The sequence below is a fragment of the Typha angustifolia genome, chromosome 5, assembly GCF_048772165.1.
Source record: "Typha angustifolia cultivar Huaian chromosome 5, ASM4877216v1, whole genome shotgun sequence".
NCBI classification, from domain to species: Eukaryota; Viridiplantae; Streptophyta; class Magnoliopsida; order Poales; family Typhaceae; genus Typha; species Typha angustifolia.
In genome coordinates, this window is record NC_133243.1 from 578,086 (window position 1) to 600,225 (window position 22,140).

Genomic DNA, 22,140 nt, shown 5'->3' on the forward strand with positions numbered 1-22,140 from the left:
CGACTCGAGCAAGGTGGCATGCATGCTCGGCTGAACGAGACTGAGGACAATACGAGAGTTGCTTAGTTTCCTTAGCTTGACAAGCTACTACCACAGATTTGTGGCAAACTATGAGAAGATCAAGCACCACTGATGGCCTTGCTGAAAAAGGATGACTTTGATTGGACTAATGTAGCGGCAAAGGCATTCGAGGAGCTGAAGCTAACAATGGCGATTGTACCGGTGTTGGCAGTACTTGATTTCACAAAGTAGTTCATGATCGAGTGTGATACGTCGAAAGCGGGCATAGGGGATGTACTAATGCAATTCGGGAGGCCTATTGGTTATCTTAGCAAAGCCTTGACATAGAGATCTTAGCGGGTGTCTACCTATAAGCGAGAGATGCTCACTATTTTACATGCAATGATGAGGTGGAGATCATATTTGATTGGGAGGCAATTTGTAATCCGGATAGATCAGCGGGGCTTACCTTATTTTATAGGGCAGCAGATCCACATGTTTGCGCAGCTGAGGTGGGTCACCAAGCTATTGGGTATGGGCTGTAGTACAAGAAGGGAGCGGAGAACAAGGCAGCGGACGCTTTATCACGCCAAACCAGCCAAACTATAGAGACAGAGTTAGAGCTGGCAAATTGCGATGTAGTTGCTACGGAGGCTACGAGAGCACATGATAGCGGCCTAGAACAATATGAAACAAGCATATGACCGTCGACATCGGGAGTTAGAGTTCGTGGTCGGGGACCTTGTTTTCGTGCGAGTTTAGCCATGTTGGCAAGTTACTCTACGGTCGGTACACAACCCCAAGTTAGTGCATCAGTATTTTGAGCCGTTTCGTGTATTGGAGCTAGTGGGAACGTGATACGATTCAGACTTCACCGATATCATCTCGAGCATGGATTCACTTTAGGAGTGTCTTTGTTTCTTGTTTCAGTGTTTTCCATGAAAATAAGTTTTCTTTAAGTTGCGTTCGAACGCGGGTGGAGTGAGTTTGAACGTGGTTGTGAACGTGGGTGAAGAGTGTGCATTGTGCGTTTGAACGCACTATGAACGCCTGCATTGCGTTCGCAAATATAGAGAAGTGGGAAACAAGCGCGTTCGATCGCGCATTCGATTGCCTGCATCGTGTTCGCAATTCCAGAGAAGAGCGAACTCGGTGCGTTCGAACTCGGTCGTGCGCGTTCGAACATGGTCGGCGAAATTGTATTGTTTAGGGTTAATTTTGAGTTGTTGGTTAGCCTCTAAAAGGATGTGGATGGCAACCATAGGTCATTATTGATTATTGAAGAATTGAGTTTTGCCTTGCCTCCTTCGTTTTCTTCTCTCCCGTTCTTTCAATCCCCAGCGACGCCGCTTCTAACCTCCCTCGACCAGCCAATCACCCTAGACCCTTAGGGGCGACCCTCTCCTCCCTATTCTTCTAATCTATCCAACACTTGCCCTAACCTTTCCATCAACCAAAACCCTTCCACCACCACTTCACCGGTTACACCCCATTAACGCCGGTACTCCACCGACCACCATTACCTAGGATCTCGTGTCTCCATCCACGGATCATAAACAGACCATCCTGATGTTCAACCACTAATCGGACAATATCTCGAGATCCCTACGTCCGATTCGCCTGAAACTAGATTTGTTGGAAAGCTCTTTTTCGGGGCTACAACATATCCAAATGTCACATTGATCTGACGGTGACATCTTTTGAGATCTATTTACAAAGTTCCGTGCCAGATCTAGTCCAGATCTGAGAATTGGAAGAGATCGAACCTTAGCCCAAGGAGAGATCGTATCAGAACGGTAGCATACATGTTGGAGTTACCGGAGGGATCTCGGGTTCATCTCGTGTTTCATGTATCGTTACAACGGGAGAGCGTAAGGGCGGATCAGGCGGTGGGCAAGGATATACTTGATCCAGTTGAAGAGATACATGTATTTGAGCCGGTACACATGTTGGCGAGATGAAGATGACGCCGAAAGAGGAGACCAGAGATGGAGATATTAGTGGAGTGGCTCAGACGACATTCTGATGAGAATGATGTGGGAGTCTGAGGATGACATTATGGAACCCTTTTCATATTTTTCACCTTGAGGTCAAGGTGATGGAAATGTGGTGGATTGATACAACTCGGGCTAGACAAAGTTGTATTGGAAGGAACTTTTTTTAAAAATAAATCATTTTGTCGGGGTGTGTTCGAACGTGCCGTTCAAATGCTTACACTCTGTTTACAAATATCGAGAGGGTGTCTATGTAAAAACAATTGGTTTTGAAGAGCATTTATACAAAGAGGTGGATACAAGTAAATAAGGAGTTTTAAGGGGTATACATGTAAAATATCTTAGATGCAAATTGAACGATCGGATCCAAGTCCAAATCCAGCAAAAGTCGATGGATGTGGATCCGAGCCTTACTGTGTCTTCAATGAAATCTGATTCAATTATCACCCGCACCCTATTCGGCTATTCCCCAATTGCTATAAGCATAATAAAGCGGCTATTCCCCAATTGCATTTTAGTCTTTCTGGGGCAATTTGCAGTAAAAGGCCCTTCAGTTTTTTAATTGGCATAAATATGCCCCCTATTATGGAATTACAAATTTAGCCTTTTTCTATTAATTTAGACTAATTTACCTTTTTTCTTACTCAACCCAACCGTTTAATCTCGATGCTCACATTGTTAAAAATTAAAGCATACATTTTACATAAACGATGAGTATAAATTATATAGGTGATACGTGACGTTTTTTTTTTTAAAATATCGATGCACACATTATTGAAAATTGCAACGTACATTTTGCATAGGCGATGCGTATATATTACATATGTGATGCGTAAAACTTTTTTAGAAATTGGAACATACCTTTTGTATAGACGATGCGTATGAATTACATAAATCATATGTGACCTTTTACTAAAAAAAATCTCGATACGCGTATTGTTAAAAATATGAGTATAAATTTTGCATATGCGATGCGTATAAATTCATAAGTGATACGTGACATTTAAAAAAAAATTAGAATGTACATATTGTATCAACGATGCCTATAAATTATCTAGGTCATGCGTGGCCTTTTTTTATTGAAATCTCGATATGCATATTGTTGAAAATTATAACATACATTTTGCATAGGTGATACGTAAAAATTACATAAGTGATGCGTGACTTTTTTTTTTTAGGATAAGATAGTCTTTTTGGAATTTGTTAGGGTCTAAATTGATCTAATGCTTCCAAAACATCTCTATTATTAGTACCATCTCATAAACATTCTTGCACGAGCTCCAGATACTTTCTATATGTGTCTGAACATTGTAATCGTCAATTTACTGATCTCAGCCTAATTTGCAAATATCAGTGATCACTCTTTAGTCTTTACCTAATGAGAGCTAGGTAGGGTTGGAAATGGGTCGAATTAACTTCGAGCTGACTCGCTATCCGACCCGATTCAGATTGGATTCGAATAAAAACTTCCTATCTGATTCGGATATGGATAGAATTTTTTTTAAAAAAAATCCCAAATACGGATTCGGATACGGGTATAATTTTTGGATTTGGAGGATATCGAATATCCATTTACCCGCATATTTCTAAATGATTTTACAGTTTTTGGTTTTCTTATTTAAATAGTGAATATGATATTGATATTATTACTAATGATGTGCTATATATTATTTTTAGAGATTAATTTTTCTAATTTTATATGTATTTGACATACAATAAAATTATTTTTTGTGAAACTCTTAATATTTTTATGTTAATTGTTTCTAAATAAAAGATCATAATTCATTTAAAATTCGATCAACATACGTTTAACATCCGATTTTTTATTTAAAATTATTCGTACTTATTTATTTAGAATATGATTTTATATTTTACTGTCCGTCTAATATTAGTATCCAAATTTGTATTCAGGATTGAGCAGCTTAGCCTGAATCAGAGCTTGGAGGAGTAGTTGAAGTCTTGAAGAGATTGATGTCACAGTACTAGAGAGGAGAGGACATCTGAAGCGCTGTTCCATATTCATGTATCCTGACGTGAATACTATTAATCGGTCATAATTTAGTGGGTCCTCAATAATTGGTGCATTATGAGTCGGCAATAATTTGATGCCTTTACCGGCGAATTCTATTTCATGACTAATTCATATTTGATGAATTTAAATAATTATTATAACTAATAATAGTATGCCTGTAAAAAAAGTGTCACCTTTTTACGAATATAAAATAAAATAACAGAAAGTTGAACAATTTTAAAACAATTATCAATTTATTTCTCACCGAAGGTTGGATAATTAATTTACAAAATTAAATTCCAGATCTCCCTCAGATCCCATTCAAGTTTCAAATAACTTTTTACCATGCATGCCTCAGATCCAATGTTTGGTAATTGTCGCCTCTTATATTTAATCAGTGCTCAATCCTTCGTTGTATAGCAACCAACCGCATGGATCCATGTACTCCTCCTCCTCTAACCCCCAAATCCCAAAAGGACAGAGACGAAGAACTCAGAGCCTACAAGGAGTACGAAGACATCGCCTCAACCCTCCCTCGCAAATTCATTGGTTCCTTCGCTCTCTCCAAGTACCAAAACTTCTTCTACCCCTCTCACCTCGTCTCCACCACCATCGCAGTCCAATCCACCTTCCGACCCCGACCCTCCGACGTCATCCTCGCCACCCATCCAAAGTCCGGCACCACGTGGCTCAAATCCATCATCTTCTGTATCGTAAACCGCGCGCGCTTCGCCTTGGACGATGACCACCACCCGCTCCTCCACGCTAGCCCGCACGACCTCTTCCCTTTCTTGCACTCCTTATACGAGGACCGAACGCTTCCTATCGACCTCCTTGCTTCCATGCCGTCTCCTCGTCTCCTCGCAACCCATAACCCGCTCTCCAGTCTTCCGCCGTCGGTCGTCGACTCCGGTTGCCGTATCGTTTACTTATGCCGTGACCCCAAGGATACCGTCGTGTCTATGTTTTACATGGGTCAAACGATGCCAAGCGCAACCAAGACGCCGTCTTTTGAGGAATTTTTCGAGCTCTTCTCCGAGGGGATCGTTGTATATGGGCCGTGGTGGGATCACGTTCTTGAGTACTGGGAAGAGAGTTTGAGGAGGCCGGAGAAAGTTCTATTTTTGAAGTACGAGGACATGATGGATAACACCGGAGCAAATGTGAGGAATCTTGCGGATTTTCTGGACATGGCGTTTACCGAAGAGGAGGAGAAGGAAGGGGTGGTGGAGGAGATTGTGAGATTTTGTAGCTTCGAGAAGATGAGGAGTATTACGGTGAACAAGGAGGGGAAGCATGGGAAGAGTAGTTGTCATACGTTTCGCAATTCCGCTTTCTTTAGAAGGGGGAAGGTTGGGGACTGGAAGGAGCACATGAGCCGGGAGATGGCTCGAAGGTTGGACGACATAGTGGAGAAGAAGCTACATGGCTCTGGTCTCACCTTCAGAAAATAACTCTTCTTAATAGCTATTGTTATTCATACTGGCATTCGGATTGAGAAGAGAGAGAGAGTCTTTGTTCATGGGCAGAATTGGTTTAGACCTTGTACGTACTTTTTCCAAATCCTCTCATCTCCCTTCTCTTCTCCACTTTGTATTATTTTTAATTTTAATTTACTCCTATGCCAATGGATATTTGACCTGTTTCCCCCTGTATTATGATAACTTCAGAGTACTGTGATGGCATTTTTTTCTTGTTGGCAAAATATTTTTGAGGTATTTTTGATGTATTCTAGGCAAAATATGATATGATATAAAAAAATAATAATAAAAGTAAAAGGCAGTGTGTTTTAAATTTTTTTTTTTTTATCAACTCAATAAATAAAAGATTAGGCACAGCTTTGGATGGTAATTTGGCATAAAAGGCCCATAGAAAAGCCCATTAAAAAGCCCATTAAAAAGCCCAATTGTTCAAAAATACCACATGGCCGTAATAAGACAGACTTATACGGGGGTTTGGGCTTAGAGTAAGAATAATGCCCTTCTTCCCCTCCACCAATCCAATCCGTGGATTATTATTCCGTTAATCGGATGTCGTGGCCGTCGAATCGACCTCGGGATTCGCGCTATTGGTGCGACTCGAATGGCTCCGGATATCCTTTGCCTCTGGAAATATGAATGCGGAATAAGCCCAAGAGCAACCAATTAATTATTAAAAATAACTTTTAGTTGGTGATAAATTGAAGGGTATATAAGTTAGTTTATCTATGTGAGGATTAATGAAAATTTTATATATAACACCCTACTTTATAACGTAATTGTAGTTACATCCTATATTTTTATTATTTAAAAATTAAACCCTCCGATTTAGCGAATATATGTAAAAGAATATTCTGAGTTAGATTTAAACTAACATCGTTAAAATATTCTAATCGTCGGAATATTCTATTAAGTAGAGATATTTTATTTTTAAAATAATAAAATGTCTTTAGTATGACTTAGTTCAAGGTATTTTTATAATTTTTTAGTTTAATTAACTTTAACTTAAACCAGAGATTTGGTTAAATTTAACTACTATTCTAATGACAGAATATTTTTTTATACATTTATAAATAATAAAATGTAGATTGTAAACTATAATCTCATTAAAAGACACTGTTATATAGAAATTCTCCTCGATTAATTAATAAATAAGGAGTTTTAAGGGGTATATATGAAAAATATTTCGGATGCGAAATGTAGGATGGTATCTGACCCGGATCCGCCAAAAGTGGATGGATGCGGATCCGAGCCTTACTATGTCTTCAACGATATCCGATCCGATTACGGACCCGCACGGCCGCACCCTATTCTGCTCTTCCCCAATTGCTATAAGCATAATAAAGTTACAAAGATCTTCGTCTCCGTCTCCGATTCTCTCTCCCGATGGCGCATCGGCTGCTGCGCGACGCCCAAGCCGATGGGTGGGAGCGGTCGGACTTCCCCATCATCTGCGAGTCCTGCCTCGGCGACAACCCCTACGTCCGCATGGTATCAATTTCTCTTGTTCTTACGCAAGTCTTAACTAACACCCGCTGTGTCCCGCCGATTTCGATTTCGATCTCAAGCCCTAATCTTTGTTTTCGCTTCCTTATTTGTGATATGTCTGGCTTTGTGGGAGATATGATTTTAGTTTGGTGGGGAACCCTAATGGTTGGTTTGGTGACATAGGTATCTGGATCTGGATAAACTGGTTATAGTTTTATTTTTTCTTTGAATTAAGAAAAATCCAACTTTGTTTGACTAATTCAGCGTTCGGTGGCATTTTATCACACAAATATACTGCTTGATTATTATTAATAGTAAGGTTACAACTACTTGTATGCACCTGTGTTGAGGAATACCATTAGCTGAACATCACACAAGTTCTTCATGGAACTAATTAATCGGAATATTTGACCTGAAATTTTTGAGAAACAAAATTATCTATGATTTAGAGGCATTTTAACAATCCCTTGATAGTGTTTATTTTATAGTGATTGTTATTCACATATCTTTTGTAATATGATACGTATGAAAACAGGAAGGGATAGATATCTTACTATCTTAGAGTTGTCCATCTAGCTTAGTTAGTATGTTTGATTGTTTTAGAATGACATGAAATGTGAACATAGTCTGTTAGATTTCCTTTTACAATGTCAAATATTGTTGGAGTTTGGAGGCTCCTATATGCTTGATGTTCTTCTCACTAGGCACATTGATTGTTTAGTGATTTTAAGTTGTATAGTATAATAGTTATGCATCTTTAGGCATGGTTGGCATTCTGTTTGCACATTTGTCTTTCCTTTTCTCTTTATTCATTTACTTTTTGAAACTTCTAGGATTTTGGTACTAAAGATCTTGTCAGTACTCTGCAATCAATTGTATCAACCATTATATGTGGCTTGCAGCTGACCTTTTCTTGAATTTCTGTGTTTGATTGCTAAAAGACAAAAGCAGACTACGACAAGGAATGCAAGATCTGCTCCCGGCCTTTTACAGTCTTCCGCTGGAGGCCTGGTCGTGATGCTAGGTATAAAAAGACGGAGATCTGCCAGACATGCTGTAAACTGAAGAATGTATGCCAAGTCTGCCTCTTGGATCTCGAATATGGTTTACCAGTTCAGGTTCGGGATACTGCCTTAGCTATCAACTCGACTGATGCTATCCCAAGGAGTGATGTAAACCGGGAGTATTTTGCAGAGGAACATGATCGTAAGGTATGTTGCTGTGCATTCATGGTTCCTTTCTTGCTTTTCTAATTCTTCCATGTCTACTTCTGTCATGTTATTTTGCATCTGTTTACTGCAAGAAGTTGCTATATATTGTTCCTGATTCTGTAATAAATATTTTCGTGTCCAAATCTTTTGTTTGCTTTTGGATTCTTGGCCTTCATCATCAATATTTAGCTAGCATCATCATCAATATGTCCTTTTTGCTTTGGGCTAGTGTGTTTGGAATAGATTTCTGAAGGGAGAAGATAGGCATTGCAGGACTTTCCTGTAGTTTGGTTCCTTTATCCTTAACTGAATTAAGTCTAACGCAGAAATCTCCTGCACTTAGGAGTTGGGACTAGGAATTAGGTTCCTGCAGCCCTATATGCAGTTACTACTGCACATAATCTATCCTCTTCAAAATTCATACCACAATTGCAGTCCCAAATGGTTTTGACTAAAGGCTTTGTTGTTATTGTGGTTGTCATTCTTGATGTTGTAGGGTATTTGATGGTTTTGCTTGGCTTTGAAAACCGTTGAACATGTTTTTCTGATAGTTGTTGAACAATGTTGCTTGGCAATTGATGCAAGTTTTTATTCCTTTTTACAATTCAAAATTTTCAGACTTTTACCTATATGCATTAAAGAGATGAACAGGGAACTGAAAATAGATAAGAAGGGATGCATGCATGACGTTACTCTTTTTTGGGATGTTATGAATTGTGATTGACTTGATTAGTTACATGAAGATTGTGAGATATCACTAGTTACAGAGTTTCATGTTTTTTTAATTTGATTACATCTAAGATAAAATGGCTTATGACAACTAATTAGCAACACATTTTTGGGCCCGCCTTTGGCAACATTAGCCACCAATGGCTTAGGTTTACATTTATGTGGATACAAGTTGTCTTTTGATCACGTATGTCTTGTGGATCTACAACAACTAAGCTAAACTAATCTTTTTTTGAATCTCTTTGTTGGTCTTAGCGATCTAGTAGTAATATTGCTATATTACTATCCTCTAGGCCTATTTTTATTCAGATTTGTAAGATAATTTTATGGTCTTTATTTAGTTCCTAAAACTCGATGTTGGGATCAGTCGTTTGAAAAAATGATATATATCGACCATATCGGTAACTCGTATCAAATCAGATTATTTTTTAATTACATAAAATTCTAAATATTATTAAAAAATGTAGTAAAATTTCTAAAAACTTAGGAAAAATGACAAGAAAATAAGAAAATAATACTTAGAGATAAAGTCTAAAACTTAAAAATATATCAACTTACTCAAAAGTAAAATTTGATGAATACTAAGATGATTCTCATAAATTCCTATTAATGTATTGAAAGGCAGTCGCTAGTGGCTGTCAGTCACCCCATTGCCTAGCGCCTAGGCGGAAGGTAGGCGTTAAGGTGGATGTTGAAGCAGTCTAGTATTTTAAATATATAAAAAATAATAGATAATCATATATGATATATACTGTATATTAAACTAGTATAGATAATTTTTTAATAGTCCACTAAACCCTAAAACCTAAATCTAGCCCACGTCCCACCTCAAGTGTTGACGACCCATTCAATATAAGAATCTCTCTTTCTGACTCCATCTAGCCTACTTCCCAACCAAGTATTTTTTTCTTAAAAGAAAACCAACTTAAAATAATAAAAAACCCAATCTCCTTTTACTCCCTTTCCCATTTGAGCAACTGAGCCCTAAACCCTCCTCTCTCCCTTTACTTCCTCTCTCCCTTTACTTCCTCTCTCGATCTGAGCCTTAAGCAGGGGCGGCAGCATGCAACGACAGTAAGCAGAGGCGACAAATGGATGACGACAGGCAACTCTCAAACCCATCGTTTCTTCTTTTTCGTCCCATTCACTCTCCTCTGTTTCTTCTCCTTATTTTTTTCTCATTTTGTTTCTTCTCTCTCCCTCTTTTTCCCTCTCTATTTCTCTCTCTCTTTTCCTCACTCTCTCAAATTCTTTATTGTCGAAAATTTTCTAATTTTTCTTTTTAATTTTTCTTCTCAACTTCTCTCTCAGTCTCTCCTTTCTCTTACCCTCTCTTGCTTTCTCTTTCTTCCTTCCTTTCCTTCTTTCTATTGGTTTGACACCTTTTTTTCTCTATTCTCTCTTTTCTCTTTCCCTCTCTTCCTCTCTCTCTCTCTCTCTCTCTCTCTCTCTCTCTCTCCACTCTCTCACGTTTCTCTCCCTCATTCTTATTGTTACTGCAACAGAGTATAATAGTGAAAGAGATAGAGGGAAGAAGAGAGAAAAACGAAAAAGAAGGTAAAAAACAAAAACTCACCCGAGGTCGCTGGATCATCGTTGGAGGATGTTGTCGGGGATATGCTTAGGAGACGATAGTTGAGAGAGAGAGAGAGGGAGAAAATGTTTTCGGGCCGGATACGGGTTGGATCTGACCCGTATCTGGCTGGATCAGCCGATCCTGACCCAATATAGATTGATTATTAGCCAATACCTGCCCGAAACCAGTCACTGATCTATCTTGGGATTGGCTGAAACTAGCTTTGATAGTCTTTATGGCTTTTCTTTGTGCTTGACCCGGTTGAGATAAATTAGGCTGCTGAGCCTAATGGTAGTTCAAAATTTTCAGCTCTGAGATTTGTCATTTTTAGTGTTATATGCATATGTTTCTTGTATCTACTAGTGTATATTATTCTTTTTGGCATGAGAAATCAGTGTGATGTCTTTCGTTGACAAATTTTGTAGTGAACCTTTGACAAGCTTTTGTTGCAATATAATCTTTTGACAGGCCAGGGCTGGCATAGATTATGAGTCTTCATATGGGAAGGCGCGCCCAAATGATACTATCTTGAAGCTTCAAAGGACAACACCGTACTATAAAAGGAATCGAGCTCATGTCTGCAGTTTCTATGTGCGTGGTGAATGCACACGCGGTGCTGAATGTCCATATAGGCATGAGATGCCTGAAACAGGGGAACTATCACAGCAAAACATAAAGGACCGTTACTATGGGTATGTATCAGGGATTTTCATGAAATCGTCATGTGGATTTGCAGGTTTAATGGTTATAATTTTATTTGTCCCATACTTAAACTTGAGGATTATTTGCATGCCTGGTCTGTCTGTTCTGCCTGTTCTGTTGCACTGTTAATTGCTTGCCAGTGTTGACTAGGATTTTTCTACTTGTGGCATTTCATATCATGTCCATATATATTAGTATATTAACTTGTTAAATTTGATACAACTATCTTTGTCCACTCGAGTAAATCGTGTTGTACCTGCTCTTGTGATTTAATCTTGAAGTCACTTGCTCTGCCCATAAATGCATATGGAAATTCTTCATCCTTAAAGATGCATACAAGATATATGCCTCTTTTGTAAACCTGTTTGAACTTGAATTCAATGAGTTATCATACAGTTTGTGTATGGCTGTGAATTTTCACTTGGTCTAGTTATCTGGTTCCACTTTTCTATCTTTACTTAGTTAATTTAATGATGTCATGAGAGGATGCTAATGATAATGTATCAAGTCGGTGACATGCTACCTTGATGACAGTAGAATTGATGAGTTGAACGTTTGATTACCAAATTTGTTCCCAAAATCTTAGGTAGAAGGATCTGGGTTTAGAGCACTAATAGAAATGAAACTTCAGTTTGTTAAACAGAAGCTTTTAGGACCCAACCTTAGAGTTGATTGTATCATAGGAAAATGGAGCTTTTATTGGTTAATAATAAAGCTCATTGAGTATTCTCTGTACTTATTTGTGTGAAGAACTTTCACTGGTTTACAGTTTATTGGTTGTAGCAATAATTTCTGTCACATTAATTAATATTTAAGAGTAGTAAGGATCTCAAAGAAGTGATTTGGGTATCATAGTCAAGAGTTCATTCGCTATTAAATGATGGATAATAGGTAGGTTCATTTCAAGCTATTATTCACTGTGTTCAGACTGCATTGGTTAATGCTTGTTAAAGAATGCAATGGTATTTAGTGGTTGTAGCACTAGTTTCGGTTACATAAAAATTAAAAAGTAGTAATGATCTCAAAGAAGTGATTGGGTTAGCACAATCAAGAGTTTATTTAGTATTAGATGATGGATGATAGGTAGGTTTATTTCAAGCTGTTATTCACTATGTTCAGACTTCAGATTACATGTGGTTAGTGCTGGTTAAAGAAAAGAATTTGTGCAGTCCTGTTCCAATCACAGCATTAATCTTAATCTGATCAGCGGATCTAAGATGGATGCTAGATTATTTGATTAGATAGGCGTGTTCGAGATTCGCCATGTAAAACTTCCTGTGTTTTGGTAGGTTAGAAAGGTTGATCAACCTATTGGGTATTGAGTAGTTTATTCTGGAACCATCACTTATTGAAGAAGGATTTCTTGAATACTATTTATGGGATCTCTTTCTGTGGAGAAGTTAAGGAGGTGCTTCAGTTAAACTTGTATTAGGATCATGGAAATGATCGAACTTCGTGGTTCAGAAGCCTCGTGGTCTAGTGACGCTACTGATGAACCTAGGAACCTAATAATAGCCTCTCCAGGTCAGTCTACAATACTTACGGATGACATAACACAGTTGATACTTATTTCATTCTTAATTATCTCACTGTCAAATTGGATGGGTTCTGATGTGTGTTTTTAGTTTCTTGTTCTTGACAGTTTGCTCTATTAGTTTCTTCATGATTATAACATCTCCTTTTGCAGAGTGAATGACCCAGTTGCTCTGAAGCTCCTGAGTAAAGCAGGTGAGATGCCATCTCTGGAACCCCCAGATGATGAGAGCATACGGACCCTATATGTGGGAGGCCTTGATGCCCGAGTTACCGAGCAGGACCTGAAGGATCAATTCTATGCCCATGGTGAGATTGAGTCCATCAGGATGGTGCTCCAACGAGCTTGCGCATTTGTGACATACACTACTAGAGAGGGCGCTGAAAAGGCCGCAGAGGAGCTTGTGAACAAGCTTGTCATCAAAGGCATGCGCCTCAAACTAATGTGGGGGAAGCCGCAAGCCCCAAGACCTGAGGAGGATGAGGCTGCAAGGCAAGGGCTAATAGCCCATGGAGGACTGCTTCCTAGAGCTGTTATATCACAACAGCAGAATAGTGAGCAACCTCAACCACCAGGAACTGACGACCAACAGCAGCAGGCAATGCACTACTTTAACATTCCAGCACCGCTGCCGGCAGAGAGGACCTACTACCCGTCAATGGATCCACAGAGAATGGGTGCTGTGATACACTCCAGCGAAGGTGATAACAAAGGAGCTGCGGATAAGCAACCCCAACAGCATGGGCAAGCACGAGGACCAAGCAGTTCAGGTTACACGTACCCTCTACCACCACCACCACCTTTTCAGGGCCAATATCCCCCATATTATCCACCTTATGGTTATATGTCCCAACCACAGATGCCTTATCCAGGGCAGTATCCACCATATCAGGCTATGATGGCTCCACCGCCTCCTCCACCCCAGGGAACTCCAGCACAGCAGCAGCACTCTTCTGGCCCATCTGGATTGCCATCTCAGAGCTAGAATAGCTCTGAACCACTTATTTCTATTTAATCTGTGTCCAGAGAATCAGTCCTCTATCACTTTTATGTTTGTATTAAACTTTAGTGGTCGGATAAAAATGTCTGTTGCTTCTCTGTATGTGATTGGTATCCGGAATTTCTATGCAATTCAGTCTGGAATTCCTGGTAGCATTTCACTGTGTCAGCATTCTGAGTGCTTATCTACTATCGAAATGACCAGGAACCATGTATGATTAGTCTTTCGATCCTTTTGCTGTGGATTATGGTAAAGCCAAACTACCAAAATTTTGCTGCCATGTAAGTCAATTAATGGGTCTGTTAGAACAAAAGGCATTTCCAGTTATGCTGGTAATGGTGGGAAATGGCTGTGCAGCTTGTTCACTTTTAAGCTCCAAATAGACACGAAAGCTTTTCTTGCTCTATAACTTCCATGCTGGTTTAGTTATGCTTGTTTTTTAAACTTACATAAAAGCTTAATCAGTTTAAGTTGTTATGGTGCTTGCTTATAAAAAGGTATGATGGTATAAATATTAGGTATGATATTTGGTAAATAGAAGATATTTTTTTGACTTGTATTACGATATTGGCTAAAATATTGGATATATTTTTAATTACTTTTAAATCATTATTGAAAGGTAAATTTTTTCTTTTTAACATATGTTTAATTTTAATTATGATTAGTTAGATTTAACAAGCATAATAATATTTTAAAAGAACATAATGATTTTGGTGGAACTTATTATATTTTGAAAAATATAGTAGTGATTACAATATTTTGAAAGCTTTCAATCGTGAAATGTAAAAATCCCTAAACATTTTTTTTAGAAGAAAGAAATATGTTAATAGTTAAAGTTTAATTACAGTTACACCCATTGAATTATAGGATAATATTACACTCACCTTTGACATTTAAAACGCTATAAACTAACAAGGGGTCGTAACGAAGCGAATAGTGTTTAACGAAAAATATCGAATTACTCTTTTATCCCTCTTCTCGTTGCATTATTTATATATTTCTATTTGCTGTTAGAGAGTGTAGAATATCCATTTTAGCCTTCACTCATTATTAATATAGTATGGGGGAGAGATGATAACAAACCTTAGCTGAGCCAAGCAATTTGGATGGGAACAACATAAAAAATGCCACTAGTATGGGGCCTATGGAAGCAAGAAGTGAAGATCGAAAAATGAGGCACTTTGTCTCTCAAAGGCCCCAGAAACTTGGCGGGAAGATACGGATTTATGGGGACTTATGATTTTCAGCTTTCCACCTCCCGGAATCAATTATGAAAGAAGTTCCATTTCATGATCGAAGGTCGCCTATCGCATTTAGCAAGACATGGGCTTCATTTTTTTTAGCTTCTCATTACTTGTAGGAGTCCAATTACAATTATCACCTTTTTTAGTACTCCTTGAGCTAATCTCTTATTGTTTTTGTGCATTAAGATGCGAACACCTCAGTCACCCCATCAGTTCTCCCCCCCTCCGGTGGCCACCAAGGACAACATCACCGAGTTTGCGGAGCCGACGCTCCCATCACCGTCGAATCCCGGCATCGCTGGTCTCGGTCGAGGGTGAGTGTTTGATATTGAGGCACAGGAGGAACGTTAACGATAAAGAGAAAGAGAAGGAGAAGCTGAGCTCTTTTCTCTATAAGCAAGGAGAGAGATAAGAAGAAGAAGAAGAAGCACTAGCCATCTGCTACCTCCTACCAATCGTTTTTGTTCCCCATTTTCACCCATTCTCTTCAAAGCATAGGCTGACGTTTGGGTTTAGGAAAGGGTTAGGATTGATCAAAGATTAGAGGTTTTAATTGCGGCGGAGGAGGAAGAATAAGAAAAAAAAAGAAGGAATAAAGAAGGTAGAAAAAACGTATTTCTATCTTAATAAAAATATTTTTATATTCTACGAGCATATTCGTCACAAATTCCACAAGCATTATTTTTAGTCAAAAAATGGTAAACCAATATAACGAAAAGGCAACACTGTAATACTCAATACCTTAGCTGTATCAATGTCTGAAGGGTATCAATTTGGTAAGAACAAAATTGTGAATTGTTCGAATACCTCGTGACGACGTGTTGCTCCCATCATTCCGACATTTGAACCTACACATGGTTGTATTCACCATTTGATGGATGTTCAAAGGGCGTTCAAACTACTGATGTAAGGTTTCAAAGTTGCGTGAGTGTAAACGGACTAAGAGATATTCATGATGCGATTTTTTGTATTTCGAAGTCAAAGATATAAATACTTAAGATTAGGTTTTAGGGTAATTAATTTGAGGAATTTTTATATAAAACACACCTTTATTATATCGAGGAGTATTTCAATAAGAATTGACATTACATTGGAGAAAAATCTTAAATAGATCATGAATAAAGATAGTCAAATATGAATTAGAAAGCTTATAGCACAATTCGAACTTATCTTGCAAAAAATTAAAGTATTTTGTGATGAAAGATACCTTAATGAAAAGTTTGTGAAAGAATTTAGAGGACAAATATATGTGACTAAAAGTAGTGCAAACTAGCTCATTTGAAGAAATTCTTCCACTTTTAATAAAGGAAGCTCTGATGATCAAAATGTTTGAATGCCTTTTTTTATAATTGCAATAGTATTACCTTAAAAGAGGGCGCTTGAATGCCTTCTTTTTTTTTAATTGACAATAGTATTACCTCAAAAAAAGGGTGCAAAAGTACATTAGGCATCTAAGAGGATATCCTCTATATCCCTATGCAGAAAGCTATACAAAGTGTTGGATACAGAGTCAACCCAAAAAGAAGAAAATTCATGTTCTCCACTTAAGTTGGCTTTCCAAAGGGACATTTTTATTTTTGAAGCAAGTGGCAACTTTCACAACAACAACCAACCAGCCCTAACATTAACCATATCTAATCTACCTTAGGTAGGTAGTAGGAAATAAAAGCTATGGTCAACTTATTAGACTAGGGAACCAAACCCACAAATCACAAATCATCCGATGAGAACTAAGGCAAGAGAAGAGCACAGATAATGTCACACAAGACTAATCCAAACTAAGCCCAAACTCAAGCCAGATGGTAGGAGAGAATCATGAGCCATGCAATATAATAGTTGTGCTACCATTATTCATTGACTTAAGAAAGCCTTGCCTTAAAGAAACTAGAGACTCAAATATATGTTTAAAAATGTCAAACTTCTTAACTTTACTCTTTAAAGACTTTCCATACATTAACCCTATCATACTTGGACTACATAAGCTGGACCCACAATCTATCAGACTTATTAAGTAACTTCATAGTTTGACTACCAATCAGGCTAAGCATTAGGTAGATTGCAAATACCTAGACCCCCATAAGTAGTAATAAGGCGACAGAAATCCTAATTAATCTAATGCAACCCGAAAAGCTTCTCATCTTTGCCCTATAAAAAGCTCTAGCTATCTTGTCGAACTTATCTAAAAAAGACAATGGGACAGCCAAGCACCCAAGACTATACATCGGTAACACATGGATGGTAGACCTAATAGGGTAGCTCGCCTAGCTTGAGAAAGGGTGACACGTTGCCACCCATCGAGCTTCTTTCTAACCCGACTGATTAAAACCTCAAAGTGACAAATCATAGGCTTGGTCGGCTGTATAGACACACCTAGTAGGAAAAAGGTGTAAGTCTCTTAACAAATATTAAGACACTCCACTAGGAGTTTGCCCAAGGCCAAATGGACCCCGATTGAGAGGTATAAGAATTAATTTAGAGCTTTACAATTAAAAGAATCAATCTTAGTGATAATAAGTATATCATCTGCATACATAAGATGGCAGATTTTAATCTCTATTCAAATTAAACTCATCAATCATACCACAATTCATTTTGCCACTCAATAAGACAGTTAAAATTCATGAGCAAAGAAGAAAACAAATATGGAGAGAGCGCGTCCCCCTGCCTCATGCCATAAGCACTGTGAACCTATTGCAATCACCCTCGAAAGGAAGATGATTATGATCCAAATTGTAGATTTGGGCAAAATTGAACATGAAATTTTCAAAAGCAATACGGATTGATCTAACTCTTGAAATGACCTAGATTCGGATATGTTATTTCTTTGAGAGTCAGAAATCCAACGCTACTAGAATCTTATTAATTACATTTGTAGATGAGAAGATATAGTAAAAATATCGACCAAACGTTAGGGATGACAGGATGGACGTGAATGATGGAAATTTGTTGATATGGTTAGGGTTTTAGTTATGAAAGTGAAAAATAGCATGGTGGATGGGATAGTACCTTGATCAAGTTAAGGGGGAGAAGAAGGCTTCTAGGTGTAACTGGTTATCAGAGTGAGGATGAAGAAGTGGCAAAGTTATAACCTCAGGCATGAGTCGAGTTGGTTAGACTCGATTTCTATCATAATCACAAACTGTAACATAACCCATGGCAAAACAGACCTTGTCAACCATAAAAGTAAATGATGGAGATTCAATACACACACTCATCCACATAATCCATTTATTAGGAAATTCATGGCTTTCAAAACCTCAAGAACAACTTTCCAACTTAACCTATCGTAGGCTTTTTTTTCATGTCAATTTTGATGATAAAACAAGGGCTATTTCTATCTCCTTGTTGTATCGAGTGAACGATCTCTTGAACCAGAATAGTATTATCCATGATAGATCTACCGGCCACGAAGGCTGATTACTTAGAATTCACTAACTTAGAAAGCAAAGCCTTTATCAGATAACCAAAATTTAAGCTAATAAAAGATAAACCACATTATATAAAGATATTGGTCTAAAATCTCCAATAATAAACAGATTAAGAACCTTTAGGATAAGAGTAATATGCATGTTGTCCCACTCGGGAGGTAAAATTCCCTAGGTCTAAAATTGATTAAAAGCGTTGTAAATCAAATTACTAATTGTAGACTAATAAAAACAAAAGAATTCCACGTGAAAACCGTTCGACTCTAGGGCCTTATCGGAAGGCATAGCTTAAAAGGTGGATCGGATGTCCTCGAGAAAAATTTGTTTAATGAGATCAACATAGCAAGTAAGCTCACTAGTAGGCAAACATGGCACTTTAACATTATCATCATACACATTATCCACAAACATATTAGCATAAAGTTTAATACAACAATTTATAATATCCTGTCTTTTATCTAAACGAACGCCATTATCACCAAGTAAACAAGTAATAAAGTTTCTCCTTCTCCTAATTAATATAGCAATTTGGAAGTAGATAGTATTACTATCAACATTATCAATCCAATTCATATGGGCTTTGGATCACCACCTATAATCAATTTGTAAGGGGAACTATATTTTACCCCATTATGGTTAAACCTAAATTTGCTCTGTCCCTTTAATTTTATTTGTGTTACTTTAACACTTTGTGGTTATATTCAAATGGTAATTTTTACTTTTTTAATTATATTTGATCAAATTAGAGATCAAATTTGAAAATTCTTGTTAAAAATAAATTTGCAAAAATTAGATAATCATACAAATGCATCTAAAATTATACCAATCAGATTTCAAAAGACAAAATAGTAAAAATATGTCTTTTTATTTATCATATTTTTGTTATATAAAATCCGATCAATATTATTAAGATGCGTTTGAAAAACCTATTCAATCCTCTACAACTTTGTATTTAATGAATAAGGTCAAATTCAACCTATGAGTTGGTCAAACTGAATGAAAATATAGAAAGTAAAATGAATTTAGACTCAAACACAATAGAGTAAAATATAATTTTCCTATTAATAAATTAATAACAAGATAAACTATTGTTTGGTCACTATAATAAATAAGCTTGTACTAGAATAAGCTTATACTGTCTCAAAAGTAAAATAAATAGAATCTAGATAGATGGATGTCAGTAGGAAAGTTTATTTTTTAATTTTCTTTTCTTTTGTCTAAAGTTAACTAATGCTTGTTTATTTTCCTTTCTTTCTGTAAAAAGAGTGTAAAAAGATTGTATATATATATATATACATACATACTTCAGATGCAATTCTTATTGCATATAATCACCTTCAGGGATCAAGTCTGCAGCATAGAAGGTAATCCACAAGAATTTCATTTCCAGAAAGAATTCATGCAGCAGCAACCAATTATAATTCAATTATAATTGGTTGAAAATTGTTCAGCCAAAAAACTGCAAGATGTGAAGATCTGAAAAACAAATGCTAAATAATTGTCTGATGTGAGATAGATAATACAAGTAGCAGGCTTTCACAGCCTTGTCAGTTGAGTAAACTTTTGGACTACAATCTAAAAACTGATTTCAGTATAAGAGTTAAAGAGTAATCTTCAGACTAAAATCCTCAGATTAGGTCAGATCCTATGATTGCATACAATGATACAAGGAATCAAATTGTTGATAACTTGATATGTACTACAAGTTTCCTATCAAACTTCTGGAACATTTGAAAATTGCAGTACAACAACAACCACCAACAAAACTTTGCCCTCAAGAAGCAAACTTAGTTCACAAATTGCAGTATAATAAGTAAGGGCAGAGCTAGACTTGTCTTTCAGGGGGGTCTGTTAGCACAATCTAGCTCTGCCATCTAGTATAACCTTTAAATCTTCAGAAAAAGAGAAGAGATAAATAATGCAATGAAATGAGCTTCTTGTCAAGACTCCTGCAGAAAGGGACAGAAAGTTCCAAGCGCAACAATAATAGAAGGGAAAGGTAATAATTCATGCAACAGAAAAGAAATTATCAGTTCCCGGGTAAGGAATTTATGACGAGCAACAAAAAGAAGACTTCATGCAGAAGCAATAACATAACAAGAAACACAATGGACAGTATGAAACAAACAAGGAACTCATATATGATTACATGAGACCCTCAACAGTCAGTTATAGGATAAAACTGTGCCTGCTTCCACAGATAAAAAGGATTGTCAAATAGAAACAAGGAATCAGTTCCAATTAGCTGGGATCGACTCTTATGGATTCCTTTCTTTGCTTCTGCCATTTAGCTCTGTTCTGGAACAAAATTTTCTACCAAATTAAGTGCTGCAATCTTCTACCAAATTTTCTACCAAATTTTCTACCAAATTCATGCCCCTCTCCTCTCAAGACATCTTCTATTCGAATGAAATCACTTTTAACTAATGCTTTGTATGATGCCTAAAGGAGAATTCCAGACAATTTCAATTGATTTTCATATAACCTAACTCTATATGCATGCTTAGGTACTACATTTTTCAAGAAAATGGTCCGAAGAGTGAATGAAGGACTCTATAGCTTGATAGCTCTTTGTGGAGAAAGCAATAAGATGGATCCCTACATATATGCACCAACCCATGAGAAGAAATAGTAGTTATGATTGAGAAGATAGACAAACTGCAACAGAACAACTCTATAAGATACTAGAATTACACTGGAACTTAAAATCCAGCGACCAAAAAGGACGTAAAGTTCTAATAAATGTTCCATCAAGTGGTCGCCAGATAGTCAGATACAGCAACAAGTAATTAGTGGATATTAAAAAGAGATATGCATTGCAAGGTCCAATAACTAGCACTAATTTTGAATAGAACAATGATTTTGGATCACCACCACGCGAGTGAAGGTGACATCACAAGGAAATGAAGAAAGGATTGACAAGCCTTATCTTTCTTTTGCACAACAAAGAAACATTTAGTTAAATCAGTGGGATCCAATAATAGATGACCAATCTGTCAGGTGACCTATCAGGTTAGGAACTTAGGAATATATCTGCAAATCTAGCATGATATGAGGAAATTAATATTTTGAATCAATATACAAGACCTCATACAAGGTAAAAGTGAAACATATAGCAAGGAAAATAGTGCATCATCAAAATGAGCAACACACTCAGTTAAACCATATGCATTCCTATGTATTGTCAGTTGTTATTACTATCAACCCTGCCAAGGAAATACAGGCAACTGAATGGTAACATAGTGCAAAGTTTTCTTCCAATCATTGTATGAGGACCAGCAAATAATGTTTAGTACAGTTAGGAAGCATCAAAAAAGAGAAATGAGAAAGGTAGCCCAATGCTAGAATATACATTTACTTCAGCACAAAACAGACTGCGTAAGTAGATATATTAGAACTGTCGCTTATACATGAAAATGTCAAAGGTGTCATTTCAAGTTATTTTTATCAATTCTCTTGTTCGTCCAATATTCTAATTCTTGCATAGAGGGGGTTCAGACATCCATTTATAAATGCCAGTATGTCACAGCCTTGTGAAGAAGAAAGCAACTTTCCCTTTATTGTTGTCATCTTACTATTTCTTTAAGACGAAAGAAGAAACAACTCCTAAGAAATTTAGATACTCAACACTCAGTAGGAGAACTATTATATTATCACCATCCCAAAATGTAATTCCAATACACAAAAAAAGTTAATGTTGAAACAAGAATAGACATAAATATACCCTGCAGATAATTTGTTAAAAGCC

General features: G+C 37.1%; 2 protein-coding genes across 2 annotated transcripts; both read left to right on the forward strand.

The window, feature by feature from the left end:
- The first annotated feature begins 4,436 nt into the window (after positions 1-4,436).
- Positions 4,437-5,459, forward strand: LOC140760384 (flavonol 3-sulfotransferase-like). Its single transcript, XM_073097318.1, has one exon. It carries the CDS (start codon positions 4,437-4,439, stop codon positions 5,457-5,459), a length of 1,023 nt encoding a protein of 340 aa, XP_072953419.1.
- Positions 5,460-6,814: 1,355 nt separating this feature from the next.
- On the forward strand, positions 6,815-13,970 carry LOC140760333 (zinc finger CCCH domain-containing protein 49-like). Its single transcript, XM_073097256.1, has 4 exons — positions 6,815-6,974; positions 7,913-8,182; positions 10,956-11,179; positions 12,877-13,970. The coding sequence occupies exons 1-4, from the start codon at positions 6,870-6,872 to the stop codon at positions 13,706-13,708; spliced, it is 1,431 nt and encodes a 476-aa protein (XP_072953357.1). The 5' UTR covers positions 6,815-6,869; the 3' UTR covers positions 13,709-13,970.
- Positions 13,971-22,140: the final 8,170 nt, after the last annotated feature.